This window comes from Oncorhynchus kisutch, linkage group LG5 (genome assembly GCF_002021735.2).
Source record: "Oncorhynchus kisutch isolate 150728-3 linkage group LG5, Okis_V2, whole genome shotgun sequence".
Taxonomy (NCBI): domain Eukaryota; kingdom Metazoa; phylum Chordata; class Actinopteri; order Salmoniformes; family Salmonidae; genus Oncorhynchus; species Oncorhynchus kisutch.
Genome location: NC_034178.2, coordinates 33,963,900 through 33,977,403, shown reverse-complemented (window position 1 = coordinate 33,977,403; position 13,504 = coordinate 33,963,900). Strand labels below are relative to the sequence as shown.

The 13,504-nt window shown below is 44.8% G+C and overlaps 1 protein-coding gene across 10 annotated transcripts in view; it reads right to left on the bottom strand.

Moving 5' to 3' along the window:
* itpr1b (inositol 1,4,5-trisphosphate receptor, type 1b) overlaps positions 1-13,504 on the bottom strand; it is a 148,130-nt gene that overhangs the window by 72,459 nt on the left and 62,167 nt on the right. For 6 of the 10 annotated variants that reach the window (XM_031824920.1, XM_031824914.1, XM_031824917.1 and 3 more), the window contains 11 exons: positions 13,339-13,476; positions 13,015-13,140; positions 12,701-12,901; positions 12,301-12,552; positions 11,977-12,102; positions 11,533-11,661; positions 9,867-9,987; positions 9,485-9,669; positions 5,626-5,774; positions 4,381-4,492; positions 3,634-3,669 (listed from right to left, as the gene is read on the bottom strand). In XM_031824920.1, the coding sequence (XP_031680780.1) occupies positions 3,634-3,669; positions 4,381-4,492; positions 5,626-5,774; positions 9,485-9,669; positions 9,867-9,987; positions 11,533-11,661; positions 11,977-12,102; positions 12,301-12,552; positions 12,701-12,901; positions 13,015-13,140; positions 13,339-13,476 (1,575 nt within the window). The remainder of the gene's footprint in view (positions 1-3,633; positions 3,670-4,380; positions 4,493-5,625; positions 5,775-9,484; positions 9,670-9,866; positions 9,988-11,532; positions 11,662-11,976; positions 12,103-12,300; positions 12,553-12,700; positions 12,902-13,014; positions 13,141-13,338; positions 13,477-13,504) is intronic. The other 4 variants (XM_031824921.1, XM_031824916.1, XM_031824918.1 and 1 more) reach the window with 1 other exon arrangement.

The window sequence follows — 13,504 nt, the reverse complement described above, 5'->3', positions numbered from 1 at the left end:
TCCCTTGCCCGCCCCAGCGCCGCCAACACGAGGCGCTGCCAGTCTCTCAGTAAACAGCTCCGCCACACTTTTATTGCCAATTACTTCTGAAGGTCACATCAGTGGAGAGTGAATTTCAGGGGGGGGAGGGGGGATATGCTAGCTCTTACATAACCGCTGCCTGAGAGCTGGCGGGAGCCCAAGTATCGTGCAGGACGAAGGCAGGCTGCAGGGAACCTGGGGCAGAGCTGCATGGCCAGCAAAAGTGCCTATAGTTTTCCCTGTTGGAGGGGATCAGAGAAACAACCAAGGTTCCCTCAAATCGCCTCACACACATTGCAGCAGCTCTGAGTATAGCTGAGGACAAGCAGGGAAACGCTGAGGCAGAGGACACCAGCACTGTGGGATGTAGAACGGCCATGAGAGGAGCGAACAGGGATTGGTAGAGATATAAATAGAGAGAGAGGGAGACAGAGAGTTTGCCAGGGATAGATAATGAGACGATAGAGATCCACTGGCACGGGGACACACAGCGATGCGAGGGAGCAAGAGAGACAGACACATGCGGACACAAACAGACCGTCGTGCCCTCTCCTGCATAGAAATCATCTCTATTGCGTAACCCCCCCCCCAGGTCAGCACACAACATATCGCCAACCTAAAGCCATATTATCTCTGCTTTCTGCTGACCCTATTACATTATCCCACCCACCCCCGACACAAACACTCACACCGACTCAGGGTACTACAGTACCCTATGCTTCTCAGATTAATAAGGAGAGTACTGTACTGCATGGCAGAGCTCTCCTGTAGCAGTGGGAAGCCACAGAGGAGCTGGCATACCGAGCAGCGCAGCAAGCTTAACACAGGGCTTACGGAACAGCTAACTGACAGACAGCTCAGTGCTGCTGCTGCTGTTTCTGCTGCAGAGGGGAAGTGTGGGCTTTGGATCAGCCTGGGGTATGGGACACTGCATCCCACAGTAGGGCCCTCCTAGGTCCATGCACGTGCTGGATGTATGGATGTATGGGTGGGGTGTGTGTGTGTGTGTGTGTGTGTGTGTGTGTGTGTGTGTGTGTGTGTGTAAAGTATGTGTGTACATTCTTCAGACAGTAAAACGGGGAGGGGGCGTTGAGGCAACAAAGAAGCAGTCTATCTGTTCACTCCCATTTTAGGAGGGAGCGTCAGGGATTGTTTTGGGGAGGGGAAGCAGCTGGGGATTTCCAACACTGGATACCACATGGAGGGAGGGAAGGAGGAGTAGAGAGAGAGAGAAAATACACTCATGTGAGCATGTGATCTCCTGGCAGACATGCAGCTTAGAGTGTAGGCTCTCCAACAGCCACTCAGTCTGATATCTATGTTTACCTTTCCTTCTTATCTCTCCCTCTCTTGTTTTCTTTCCTTTTTTCAGAAATGAAGTTTCACACCCTAAAGTAACTCATTCCATTCTTGTGCTCATTTACAGTACAATAAATCAAGTGCTTGAAGTGAGTAGAAAATGTTGTTGTGACCAAAAAGTTAAACTACAGTAATACTGCAACTTATACTAAATGATATCTTCCAAAGGTAAAAAAAACAAAAAAAACAATAGAATCTATGGTTGAAAGCTGTGCTCTTATATGTCATACCCTCTCAATGTATGCTTTGGAATGGGGTGTACTGTAGTCTGGTGCTTTGCCATTGACAAGGGTAATATTAACTGTTGCGTAACATCCAGGAACTATAAACACTTCTAAGTAAGAAGTTAGACCCTCCCATATGGCACTGGTCCCAGCCTCTCTGAAAGTCCCTAAACAGACAGATACAGTACCAGATGAAAGGTTAAAAAAAAATAAAAAAGGATATCTCCACTGTCTTTAAGGCAGACACAGACACACAGACCTGAATGTACATATACAGTAGCAAGCACACCTGCACACACCAACCCCCTTACCCTCTATGGATGTTGGTATGCTCTGGTGTCCGCCACTACATTTAAGGGATAGCTTCACATGTATAAATACTCACACACCTGCTGTGGTAATGGTGGTGAGGAATTTAGGGGGAACCACCCTGTCCCTCTGACCGCCACCCAAAGAGAGTCTGGGTATGATCAACCCCCCCCCCCCCCCCCCCCCCCCCCCCCACAGGGTCTGCCATTATGGTCTGTGCACTGTTTCCAAAAATACCAGATTCCTAACATGCATTTCCAGTCTGAAAAAAACTGTATAAAGACCTGTGGATCTATGTACACAACGACCATAATTCAACTTCAAGCAGACGACTACAATCAGACCTGCGTTCAAATACATGGACTTCTGTATCTGGGCCGTTCCACCAATTGGATGCCTTTTGAGTAGTGTAACTTGGTAAAAAAAAAATATATATATATATATATATATATGATTTCACCTCCTTTTTACATGTCCCAATGTGTATATGTTAACCTTAATTTAAAAAAAAGTGTTTTCCATCTCAAGAGGTTAAATAAATATACTACTATAATAAGTGCCAAATAAAGTAACAGGGTTGACCGTAACTGGGTTGACAGTAACAGGGTTGACAATTTCATCCATAAATCCCCTTGTGTCAGGGTGAATGGAAGCTTGTTGCGTACAACAGGGAAAGGCAGGGAAATATTGTTAAAACATTGTAGGCTGTCTACTGGTTGATGTGTTCTGCTCGACCCCACTCACTTTTCCACCTCAAAACACCAGAGAATTGCTCAAAATAGTAGAACCAGCTCACCTGCTTCTACACTATGATTTGATTGTTAGATGTTGTGTTTCTTTTGTAAAAAAATAATTTTAAAAAGTACAGAGTTTTCATCATATTAAAAGGAGAGTTCAGTTCATGTGACAGGGTTGACTATAAAATGAGAGACAGACGTAAAATGAAAAACTAATCACATGAAATAAATAATCATCTTCAATATCTGAAGCTAAAGCATGTTAAGTTAAAGCAACAAAATGACTAGGGCTTTACAATGATGGTGAAAACTTGGGAGACATTTTGGGGTTAAGTGGGTTAAAGTCCTAGAAGTCACAGAGGGTACGCAGAGGGACATGTCAAAATGTAGAATTTTGGCACTTTAGCAAATCTTTATTCATATTAACTATCAGATTGATTGAATTCTCCATGTGGTCTATATTAAAAGGGCATGTCATTTAATACAAAAGGCTTTTAAATTGCAATATTGGTGCAAAATTTCTACTTAAAGGCACTTTTTTCTTGGAACAAACCATCTGGCATTTAAAATAGTTTTTTTTGGTGTATTTAAGTATTCTCAAACACACAGCCCAAAACAAGCACTTTTATTTGAAGTATTTGAATGGCCAATTGTAAAAACCAAATAGTCTGCCAAATTGTATTTGACAGTATTTTCAAATACTTGTTTGAAATACTATTTCCCGATACCTGGGTTAAATGCGTGGGAGTGAATTTGAGTCTGAGTATTTTGAACCCAGGTCTGACACATTGGAGTGTAGCAAGTTGGCAACACCAAAAAGTGCTTAGCATGCTAGTGGCACGGTAACACACACGGAAACAAGCAGCTACTCTGAAAGTCAGCAGCACATAACAAGACAGAAAAACCACCAGCACAGGCACATCTATCTACACCACACGACTAGTACGAGACAGAAACCGAACGAAAGAAGGAAAATGATCAACCTCAGCCACATCCATCTCATCATCAAAGGCAATGTGCTGGAAGAGAAGAGTATACAGGCAGAGTTAGTAGAGCTGGGTTAGGAGGAGGGGTGGCAGCTGAAAACAGACAAACAGTAGGTAAGAAACCCCACACCATGTCAGTCAGTCAGTCAGTTAGTAAAAACACACAGGTTACTGCATTTCAAAGCAATGGATTGCCCTCGCTCAACAGAGATTAGTACAGAGAGTCATTTACAGCCCATACAGTAAATGCTGTATTAGTGTTAATGGTGTCTTAGAGTTAAAGTTCAATTACAGCATGCTGGTGCTGTTAAAGTATACTGGAACTGTCCCCAATCACCAAACATAGACAAGTCATATTCAGATGGACACTAATCCATTGTGGTTTATGTGTGTGTCTGACTGTGCCAATAGGAAAAGCACTGAGGATACCATATATACACACCCTTGGCATCTTATTCCTGCAGAAGGGCAGCTGCTACTGTAGGTTTTAAACCAAACCAAAAGACTCATCCCAACCAACACAGACATAATGTACTACCAGTATCATCTGGGGGAAGGCAGAGGGCAGCAGAGGAAAACTTAACCTCCAGCTTTGCTGTTAACCTCTGACCTTTGCACTGACCTCTGTAAAGAGCTACAGAATACCAGGCCTCTTAGAAAGCACTCAGTTTCCGCTCATGATAAAAACCAGTGTAGAGAGAACAAGGGAAGTATTGTGAGATGGTGGTGAAGACGGCCATTTACCTTCTCCCCATAGCCACGGTCTTTGGTCATCATCTCCCTCAGAGTCTGCAGCACCTTGATACACAGCCGCTCCTCGTTCTCCTCCAGTAGCTGCTTGGTGTGTTTGATCAGCCTGGGCAGAGGACAGGGACAGGGACAGGGAGAGAGACAGGGACAGGAGGAGAGGTGTATCACACATACTGCACTGTAGAGAACTGCACTCCCCTACCCCAAAAAACACTTCAGTGATAACAAACCCTGATTTTAGAGAGTCACCCCTATAGTATTTACTGTTAAGTTTGAGTAATTAAGATATAATATTATGTTTGCTTGACATATCGTAATTGATTGGCTTAATTCATTATTGGTCATAAATGCTAGGGGTAGAGATTGACCTCACGTGGGTCTTAGAGGTGCTGTCAATCAGATCAGGTGCTGTGTGACTTGTATTCATTGATAGGAGTGTTTCAGTCCAAATGATCAATCATGTGTATGAACCATGTGTATGACCCAATTTCTTCCCGGCATACAAGCTTTCCTAAAGGTCCCATAGTATTCTACTGTACATATTACGGTTAGTACTGTACTGCATTACCTTTGCAATGTAAGTCATTGTTCTGAATCAGTGTGAACATGTGGTATCTCACGTGCTACTCCACACATTAATCCCCCCTGCCTGCGGCCCTTTACAGTAGGCTAACCCCTGAGCCGGCACCTGTTCAAAAAGCCCAGACGCCCGCCCTCATGCCCAGTAATCCAATCTCAGCCCTTATCAAACACAACAGACACAGGAATGGCCTGGCCCGTGTAAGGCAGGGAGGGAGGGAGCCCTATGTGAGGGAGACAGAGCTCCAGTAGGTTCAGGGCAGGACACGTGAAAACAAAGCCCTGGGTCACTACAGTAGCATGTTTGGAGCAGCACGCCCTGATCAATGATGGATTCAGTTACTGTACACTTGTACATGATAAGTGTCCCAACTCTAGTTACAGTACAGCAGGTACAGTATGAAAGAGCACAACGCATTCCTCAACACTGAGACAGTATCAGGAGACTGTGCAGACTTCCCAGTTAAACCACAGCTAGATCAATTTATAGTGGCTAAAACCTCAGTTGGTTTACAACTGCTGTGGAAAACAATGTCGCAATTTCTAAGAAGATTGCAGACTGTGGTTTATCACTCAACATGGCAAGAGGCACGTCCATTGTTAGTCAGCATGTCAAGGAGGTGGGTGGCTTGCAGTGGTTAGTGGGTACATGAGTCTTACTTGGAAATGAAGCCACCGCTTTCACACTTCCTGCGGGCATCTGTGTTCTCAGGAAAGAGTAGCTCTGGGCGATGCAGCACATCCACCAGGACAGATAGCTCAGCCTGGACCAAAGGACGCAGACGGTCCTCTAGAGCCGACACTATGTCCTTAAACACAGAGCAATGCAGAAGACAGGCATGGTTAGAGAGGTAACATAACATAAATAGGACACAGACAGGGCACAGGGACACTCAGGACATTGGCACACTGAATGTTACACCAGTGGTAGGTCTAGATGAGGCCCAACCGAACTGTATGAGATTGGGGCCTGGATTCCAGCCCCTACATTTGAAGTCGTGACCAAACAAGATACAGGGAAGCTGACAAAACTGAAAAACACCATGGTGAACTTTGTGACCTTATTGTCTCAGACTGCACACTGGAAAAAAAGTATAAAAGCAGAAGTAGACCACGGTTTACCAAAAACCTCGAAAACAGACCAGCCCAATCCAACTCCCCTCACCCCGCTCTATATCCCCATGAGTCAGAGTCATGATAAACTCCATGGAAATAAGAAAACTGTTACAGTTGCGTCACACTGTGTGTTGATGTAGACATTGTCTTGCGTAGGTGGGAGGGAAGGTGGGAGGGGTTCTGGTAGAGTTACTGTATACAGTGTGATGGGTACAAAGAAATTGCAACACACACACTAGATTAGCTTTCTGGGGGATTACAGGTCATTCCTTACTAACGCAGTTCCATTAATTCTGTTTCTGGGAACTGGTCAATTCATCACAGCCATTTTCAATTATTGCCATAGTTTTACAAGACGATTTAAGTCAAAACTGAAACTAGGCCACTTAGGAACATTCAACGTTGTCTTGGTAAGCAACTCTAGTGAATATTTGGCTTTGCATTTTAGGTTATTGTCCTGGTGAAAGGGGAATTTCAAATCAAATCAAATTGTATTTGTCACATGGCAGAATACAACAGGTATTCCTTACTGTGAAATGCTTACTTACAAGCCCTTAACCAACAATGCAGTTCAAGTATAAAAATATTTACTAAATAAACTAAAGTAACACAATAAAAAGTAGCACAAAATGGCACACCAATAACGAGGCTATATACAGGGGGTACCGGTACCGAGTCAATGTGTGGGGGTACAGATTAGTTGAGGTAGTTTGTACATGTAGGTAGGGGTAAAGTGACTATGCATAGATAATAAACAACGAGTATCAGTAGTGTAAAAATAAAGGAGGGGGGGGTCAATGTAAATAGCCCGGGGTGGCATTTGATTAATTGTTCAGCAGTATTATAGCTTATTAGAAGCTGTTAAGGAGCCTTTTGTACCTAGACTTGGCGCTCTGGTACCACTTGCCGTGCGGTAGCAGAGAGAACAGTCTATGACCTGGGTGACTGGAGTCTTTGACAATTTTTTGTACCTTCCTCTGACACCGCCTAATATCTAGGTCCTTGATGGCAGGAAGCTTGGCCCCAGTGATGTACTGGGCCGTACGCACTACCCTCTGTAGCACCTTACGGTCGGATGCCAAGCAGTTGCCATACCAGGCGGTGATGCAACTGGTTAGGATGCTCTCGGTGGTGCAGCTGTAGACATTTTTGAGGATCTGGGGACCCATGCCAAATCTTTTCAGTCTCCTGAGGGGGAAAATGTGTTGTCGTGCTCTCTTGTGTTTGGACCATGTTGGTGATGTGGACACCAAGGAACTTGAAACTCTCGACAGGTTCCACTACAGCCCCATCGATATGAATGGGGGTCTGTTCGGCCATCCATTTCCTGTAGTCCACAATCATCTCCTTTGTCTTGCTCACCCTGAGGGAGAGGTTGTTGTCCTGGCACCACACTGCCAGGTCTCATCGTTGTCGTTGATCAGGCCTACCACTGTTGTGTCGTCAGCAAACTTAATGATGGTGTTGGAGTTGTGCCTGGCCACGCAGTCGTGGGTGAACAGGGAGTACAGGAGGGGACCAAGCATGCACCTGAGGGGCCCGGGTGTTGAGGATCAGCGTGGCAGATATGTTGTTGCCTAACCTTACTACCTGGGGGCGGCCTGCAGGAAGTCCAGGATCCAGTTGCAGAGGGAGGGGTTTAGTCCCAGGGTCCTTAGCTTAGTAATGAGCTTTGTGTGCACTATGGTGTTGAACACTGAGCTGTAGTCAATAAACAGCATTCTCACATACCGTAGGTGTTCCTTTTGTCCAGGTGAAAAAGGGCAGTGTGGAGTGCGATTGAGATTCCGTCATCTGTAGATCTGTTGGGGCGGTATGCGAATTGGAGTGGGTCTAGGGTTTCCAGGATGATGGTGTTGATGATGTGAGCCATGACCAGCCTTTCAATGCACTTCATGGCTACCGACGTGAGTGCTACGGGGCGGTAGTCATTTAGGCAGGTTATCTTCACATTCTTGGGCACAGGGACTATGTTGCTATAAACATGTGGGTATTACAGACCCGGTCAGGGAGACGTTGAAAATGTCAGTGAAGACACTTGCCAGTTGGTCCGCGCATGCTCTGAATACATGCCCTGATAATCTGTCTGAATGGTCACCTGTTTAAAGGTCTTGCTTACATTGGCTACGGAGAGCATGATCACACAGTCGTCCGGGAACAGCTGGTGCTCTCATGCATGCTTCAGTGTTGCTTTCCTTGAAGCGAGCATAAAAAGCATTTAGCTCGTCTGGTAGGCTCACGTCACTGTGCAGCTCACGGCTGAGTTTCCCTTTGTAGTCCGTAATAGTGTGCAAGCCCTGCCACATCTGACGAGTGACAGAGCTGGTGTAGTAGGAGTCAATCTTAGTCCTGTATTGACGCTTTGCTTGTTTGATAGTTCATCTGAGGGCATAGCGGGATTGTTCTCCCAGTGTCTGCTGGAAAGCAGATAGAAACAGGATTTTGTATGTGTCTAGCTCTATTCCGTTTATTTTTATCCCAAAAAAAGGTCCCTACTCATTGCCGATGACAACCATACACATAACATGATGCATCCACCACCATGCTTGAAAATATGAAGTGCGGTATGCTGTGATGTGTTGTTTTGGATTTGCCCCAAACATAACGTTTTGTATTTAGGACATGAAGTTAATTTCTTTGTCACATTTTTTGCAGTATTAATTTAGTGCCTTATTGCAAACAGGATACATGTTTTGGAATATGTTTATTCTGTACTGGCTTCCTTCTTTTCACTCTGTCATTTAGGTTAGTACTGTGGAGTAACCTAAATTTAAATTTTTTATCCTATCACATCCATTAAACTCTGTAACTGTTTTAAAGTCACCATTGGTGTGAGCAGTTTGTTTCCTATCCGGCAACTGAGTTATGAAGGACGCTTGTATCTTTGTAGTGACTGGGTGTATTGATACACCTTCCAAAGTGTAATTAATAACTTCACCATGCTCAAATGGATATTCAATGTCTGTTTGTTTTTTACCCATCTACCAATAGGTGCCCTTCTTTGCAAGGCATTGGAAAACTTCTCTGTTTTTTGTGGTTTAATCTGTGTTTGAAATGTACAGATAATTGTATGTGTAGGGTAAAGAGAGGTGGTCATCATGTTAAACACTATTATTACACATGCATGACTCCATGCAAATTTTTGCGACTGAATGTTAGGCTTGCCATTCCAAAGGGCTTGAATACATATTGACTCAAGACATTTCAGCTTTTCATTTTTTATTAATTTGTCAAATGTTCTAAAAACATAATTCCACTTTGACATTATGGGATATTGTGTGTAGGCCAGTGACATACAATCTAAATGTAATCCATTTTAAATTGAGGCTGTAACATAACAACATTTGGAAAAAGTAAAGGGGTGTGAATACTTTCTGAAGGCACTGTATTCCTGAATCCTCACCTGCAGCCTTTCTATGATGTTCCTGTAGCTAACGGACGCAGTGGCGTTGGAGTCCCTCCTGGGGGCGTTCTTGGCGGAGAGTCTCCAGCTCAAGATGGACTTGGTGACCACGTTGTTGGACTTGACAAACAGGTTGTTCACCTGGCTGTCCAGGTCCACTGGGATCGCGATGGCTCTGCTCTTGGCTGTGTGAAATGTAACAGTAGGACGCAAACTTAAGAGGGATGCTCGTTTTTTAAAAACTTTTTGAAATATGTATTTTTTTCTTCTAGATGACAGATAAAATGAGCTCATTGGCTTGTGACTATAAAGAGATGTACTTCTCTGACTTTATCAAGACAGTGTTTGGGTAACAGGTGGAGGCCAATTGCAGGTATCTTACCCACGTCAGAGAGCACCTTGATACAGGCCTCAACGGAGGCCTTCTGAGTGGGGTTGAGCCAGTTGCAGTGGTATACCCTGAACACCCCCTGCAGGAGCTGTACAAACACCGGCTGACGAGTCTAAGAGAAAGCGCGCGCGCGCGAGAGAGAGAGAGACACAGACAGACAGACAGACAGACAGACAGACAGACAGACAGACAGACAGACAGACAGACAGACAGACAGACAGACAGACAGACAGACAGACAGACAGACAGACAGACAGACAGACAGACAGACAGACAGACAGACAGACAGACAGACAGACAGACAGACAGACAGACAGACAGACAGACAGACAGACAGACAGTAAAGACAGTAAAGACAGTAGATATAAGAGGAGAAAAGACATCAAAAGACAAGTCAGAAGCTGCACATTAAACAAAGCTAAAATCCCCAGCCGTGATCAACAAAGGCTTTTGTGGTTTATCACAGACCATATTTCTAGAACCCAGTTTCCCCAACATGAGGGTGCCATCAGACACAAATTGAGTCATGTTCAGCCGGAAGAAATCAGAGAAAACCTTTGACACCGAGAAAGTATTACCTGAACGTTTATTTACGTTTCAAAGCGTTTTCTCCTGTTTGCCCGTACAATTCTCAAACCTTGAACAGTATGTACTGTAAAGGTGCTATAACATACAGTATGTAAGAGGGTCGAACACTTCTAGTATGCCTGTTGGTTATCACCAGAATCAGCTCAGGTCCCAACTACTACTAGACCAATGTCTAATACATACAGTATCACCGCTACCACCAGGACCAAAAAACACCCTGTGAACCAGCTGCACACAAACCTACGGTACAACATACTGTATACCTCAGTTATCTTTCCCAGAATGCTTGCCTGTCATGGGAGAGAAGGGAATGGATATCATTATGGCGGTTCACATCAACTGGTGTATTGAGTCTAATGGGATGTGGGATAGTGGAGGAAATGGGTTGGAAAGGATGTGGAAATGACTATAAGAGAAACTAAACCTAAAACAATCTAAACTAAAACATAGTTCCTTACAGGAATTGGTATTACTAGACAACTCCAGGAGGGATTGCAAAACCCTTAGAGTGAAGTGGACAAATCTTCTCCTCCACATGTCATACATCCCAACCATTTATAGTAGGCCACAGAGTGATTTACCATTCGTTACGTGACATTTGCAATTATATCCCAGCAAACACATCCCAGTTATCTTGTGAAAACAAGCCTAAATATCTGGGAAGGAACTGAGGGGAGGATTCTAAAGCATTTGCACACGCCATCTGTAGAGAATTCTTGGAAGGTGCTGACTCAGTTCTGTGAAGACCGGTCATTGAGGAAACGTCTGGCTGCTCTATGACTGCTGGTAAGGAACACACCCAGGGGATGGAAAACCAATTACAATGGGACTTTTACTCATACTTACATACACCTGACGTGCCAGCTATTTGAGGCAAAATGTCATATATTACATGTTAACTGTCAGTGTAGAGCCTTTGGGGATAATGTTTCTTACACACAGACGAGGAAGTTAACACCGATCACTATCAACAGAAAATGATTGATGACCAGATTTCTCCCAACAGCGTAGAATATCCACCATTCAACTGCTTTTATTTAGTGTTATATGTTACGGTGGTCATGGTTACCTGCAGACTGGTGCTCTGGTCAGAGAAGGGCGAGCTGAAGAAGGTGGTGACGATGCTCATGACGGTCTCTGTCACGTAACCCTCCAGAACCGTGTCTGCATGCTTCCTGTCACTGGTGTTGTTGCACACCTACAGACAGCAGACAACGGACAACCAAGGTCAACCTGACTCACTCACCAGACAGACGTGGGTAATGGGTGAGCATTCACTGGATCACATTTCCTGGATCCTCACAGGAAGGAGGATAGAATCTTGTTACTCCTCGCTGTGATCTCACAGTGCCTCTCAGCAGAACACTCCCAGGAGAACATATAAGGCTAACTTTATTTTTGAGAGTCTCCCTGTAGAATGCTCAGACTATCAACCAGGTCTCAGTAACATGTCACCAGCATGCCTATTGACTCGCCATCAGATATGGAAGAGAGGTGATGTGTGTTTGTTTACCCTGCATATGTCCACCAGGAAGTTCTCAAAGAGCTTCCACATGTGGTTGCTGGTGTAGATCTCCTTCATCTCTACCTCTGTGTCCACGTAGCAATGGTTCAGGAAGTTGATGTAGGCTATCTTCACCTGGAGAAAAAGTTAAGAATGAACAACTTCATAGGTGCCTAAATACATAATTATCCCAAGAGCCCAGAATGGTCATTTAACTTGCTGCAAGAAGCAAATGTTCAAATGAGTCACATGAATACAACATGTACACTAGGCTCTTTATCATTTCAGTAGACTACCAATGCATGCCTTTTAGCTCTTCGGTCAATCACTCACCTCAGGGATGCAGTCCTCATGGGTGACCACCCTCACTATGTCATCCAAAGGCAGCAGAGAGTTACACTTGATCTCAGTGTAGACGTTTTTTCCCTCGGTGCAGACAGCCAGCAGCTCTACCAGGTGGATGTGGTACCTCAGAGCGCTGTTCTCATCCATACGATCCCGCTCCGACCGCATCATCGTGACCAGGGTCTGGAAGGATGCACGGTCGTTGTAGAAGACCAGGACGTCCTCGCCCGAGTTCACCAGCTGAGCAGGAGGAAGACAGAGACTGTAGTTATCAGATGCTGCTGACACATGATATAGATTTGAACAAATTTCTGTTTGGGTAGTATTACAGGTTTATATTGCTAAAATGCATGTGTTACATATGTGCACTGTAATTATGGTGTCCCACCTCAGCCATGACGGTGTCCTGACACTTCTTGATGAACTTGTTTTCGGCTTTGACAATGGTTTGAAGGAATTTGAGGTACTGGACATGGCGGCCATGAGTCTCGGTGCAGTGGATAAAGTGCTGCACCACGCGCTCGTTGATCTCACTGCACAGCTGGAAGTTATTCATGAAAACGTGCTGCATGGTGACTGCCTCCAGAATCTAAAGAGAAGGTGAAATAGAAGCATCAAACTAGTGGACTTATTGGTATGGGAAGGATGGAGTACCACTGGTTCCTCCCAGCCCTAACCCTTTCCCCAGGAAAGTCCACTCACCCCTGGGTTGAGGAATAGGTTGATGTGCTTATGCAGCAGGATCTGGTTCTGCTGGTTCCCTGCACAGAAGTTCTGGAGGAACTCATGAGCCAGCTTCATGATCTCCTGCATACGGACGTCCTCGCCCTGGAGTGTTCATCATAAGTACAGGCAGACACACATCCAAAGAGCTGCAGCTATCATTCAAACCTTCCACAAATTAAATGATTGACCAAGCTTATGTACTGTACAACTCTATGGCATAAATGCTCTAGTGTTTTCTTCATGCCTTTTTGGTCAGGATGTGTTGAGAGTATAGGTCTGGCTCATCATATTCTCCAGTACCTTCTCATAGGGGATCTGCAGTAGCTCCAGCACCACACTGTGGGCCCCCATGTTCCTCAATAGTCTCTGTTGCTGCTTCTTACTCTTCTTCCCCGATGCTCCCTCCTGGACACACAGCTTACTGAGCCGCAGCAGGATCTGAACACAGGGGAAGAGAGAGGGGGCT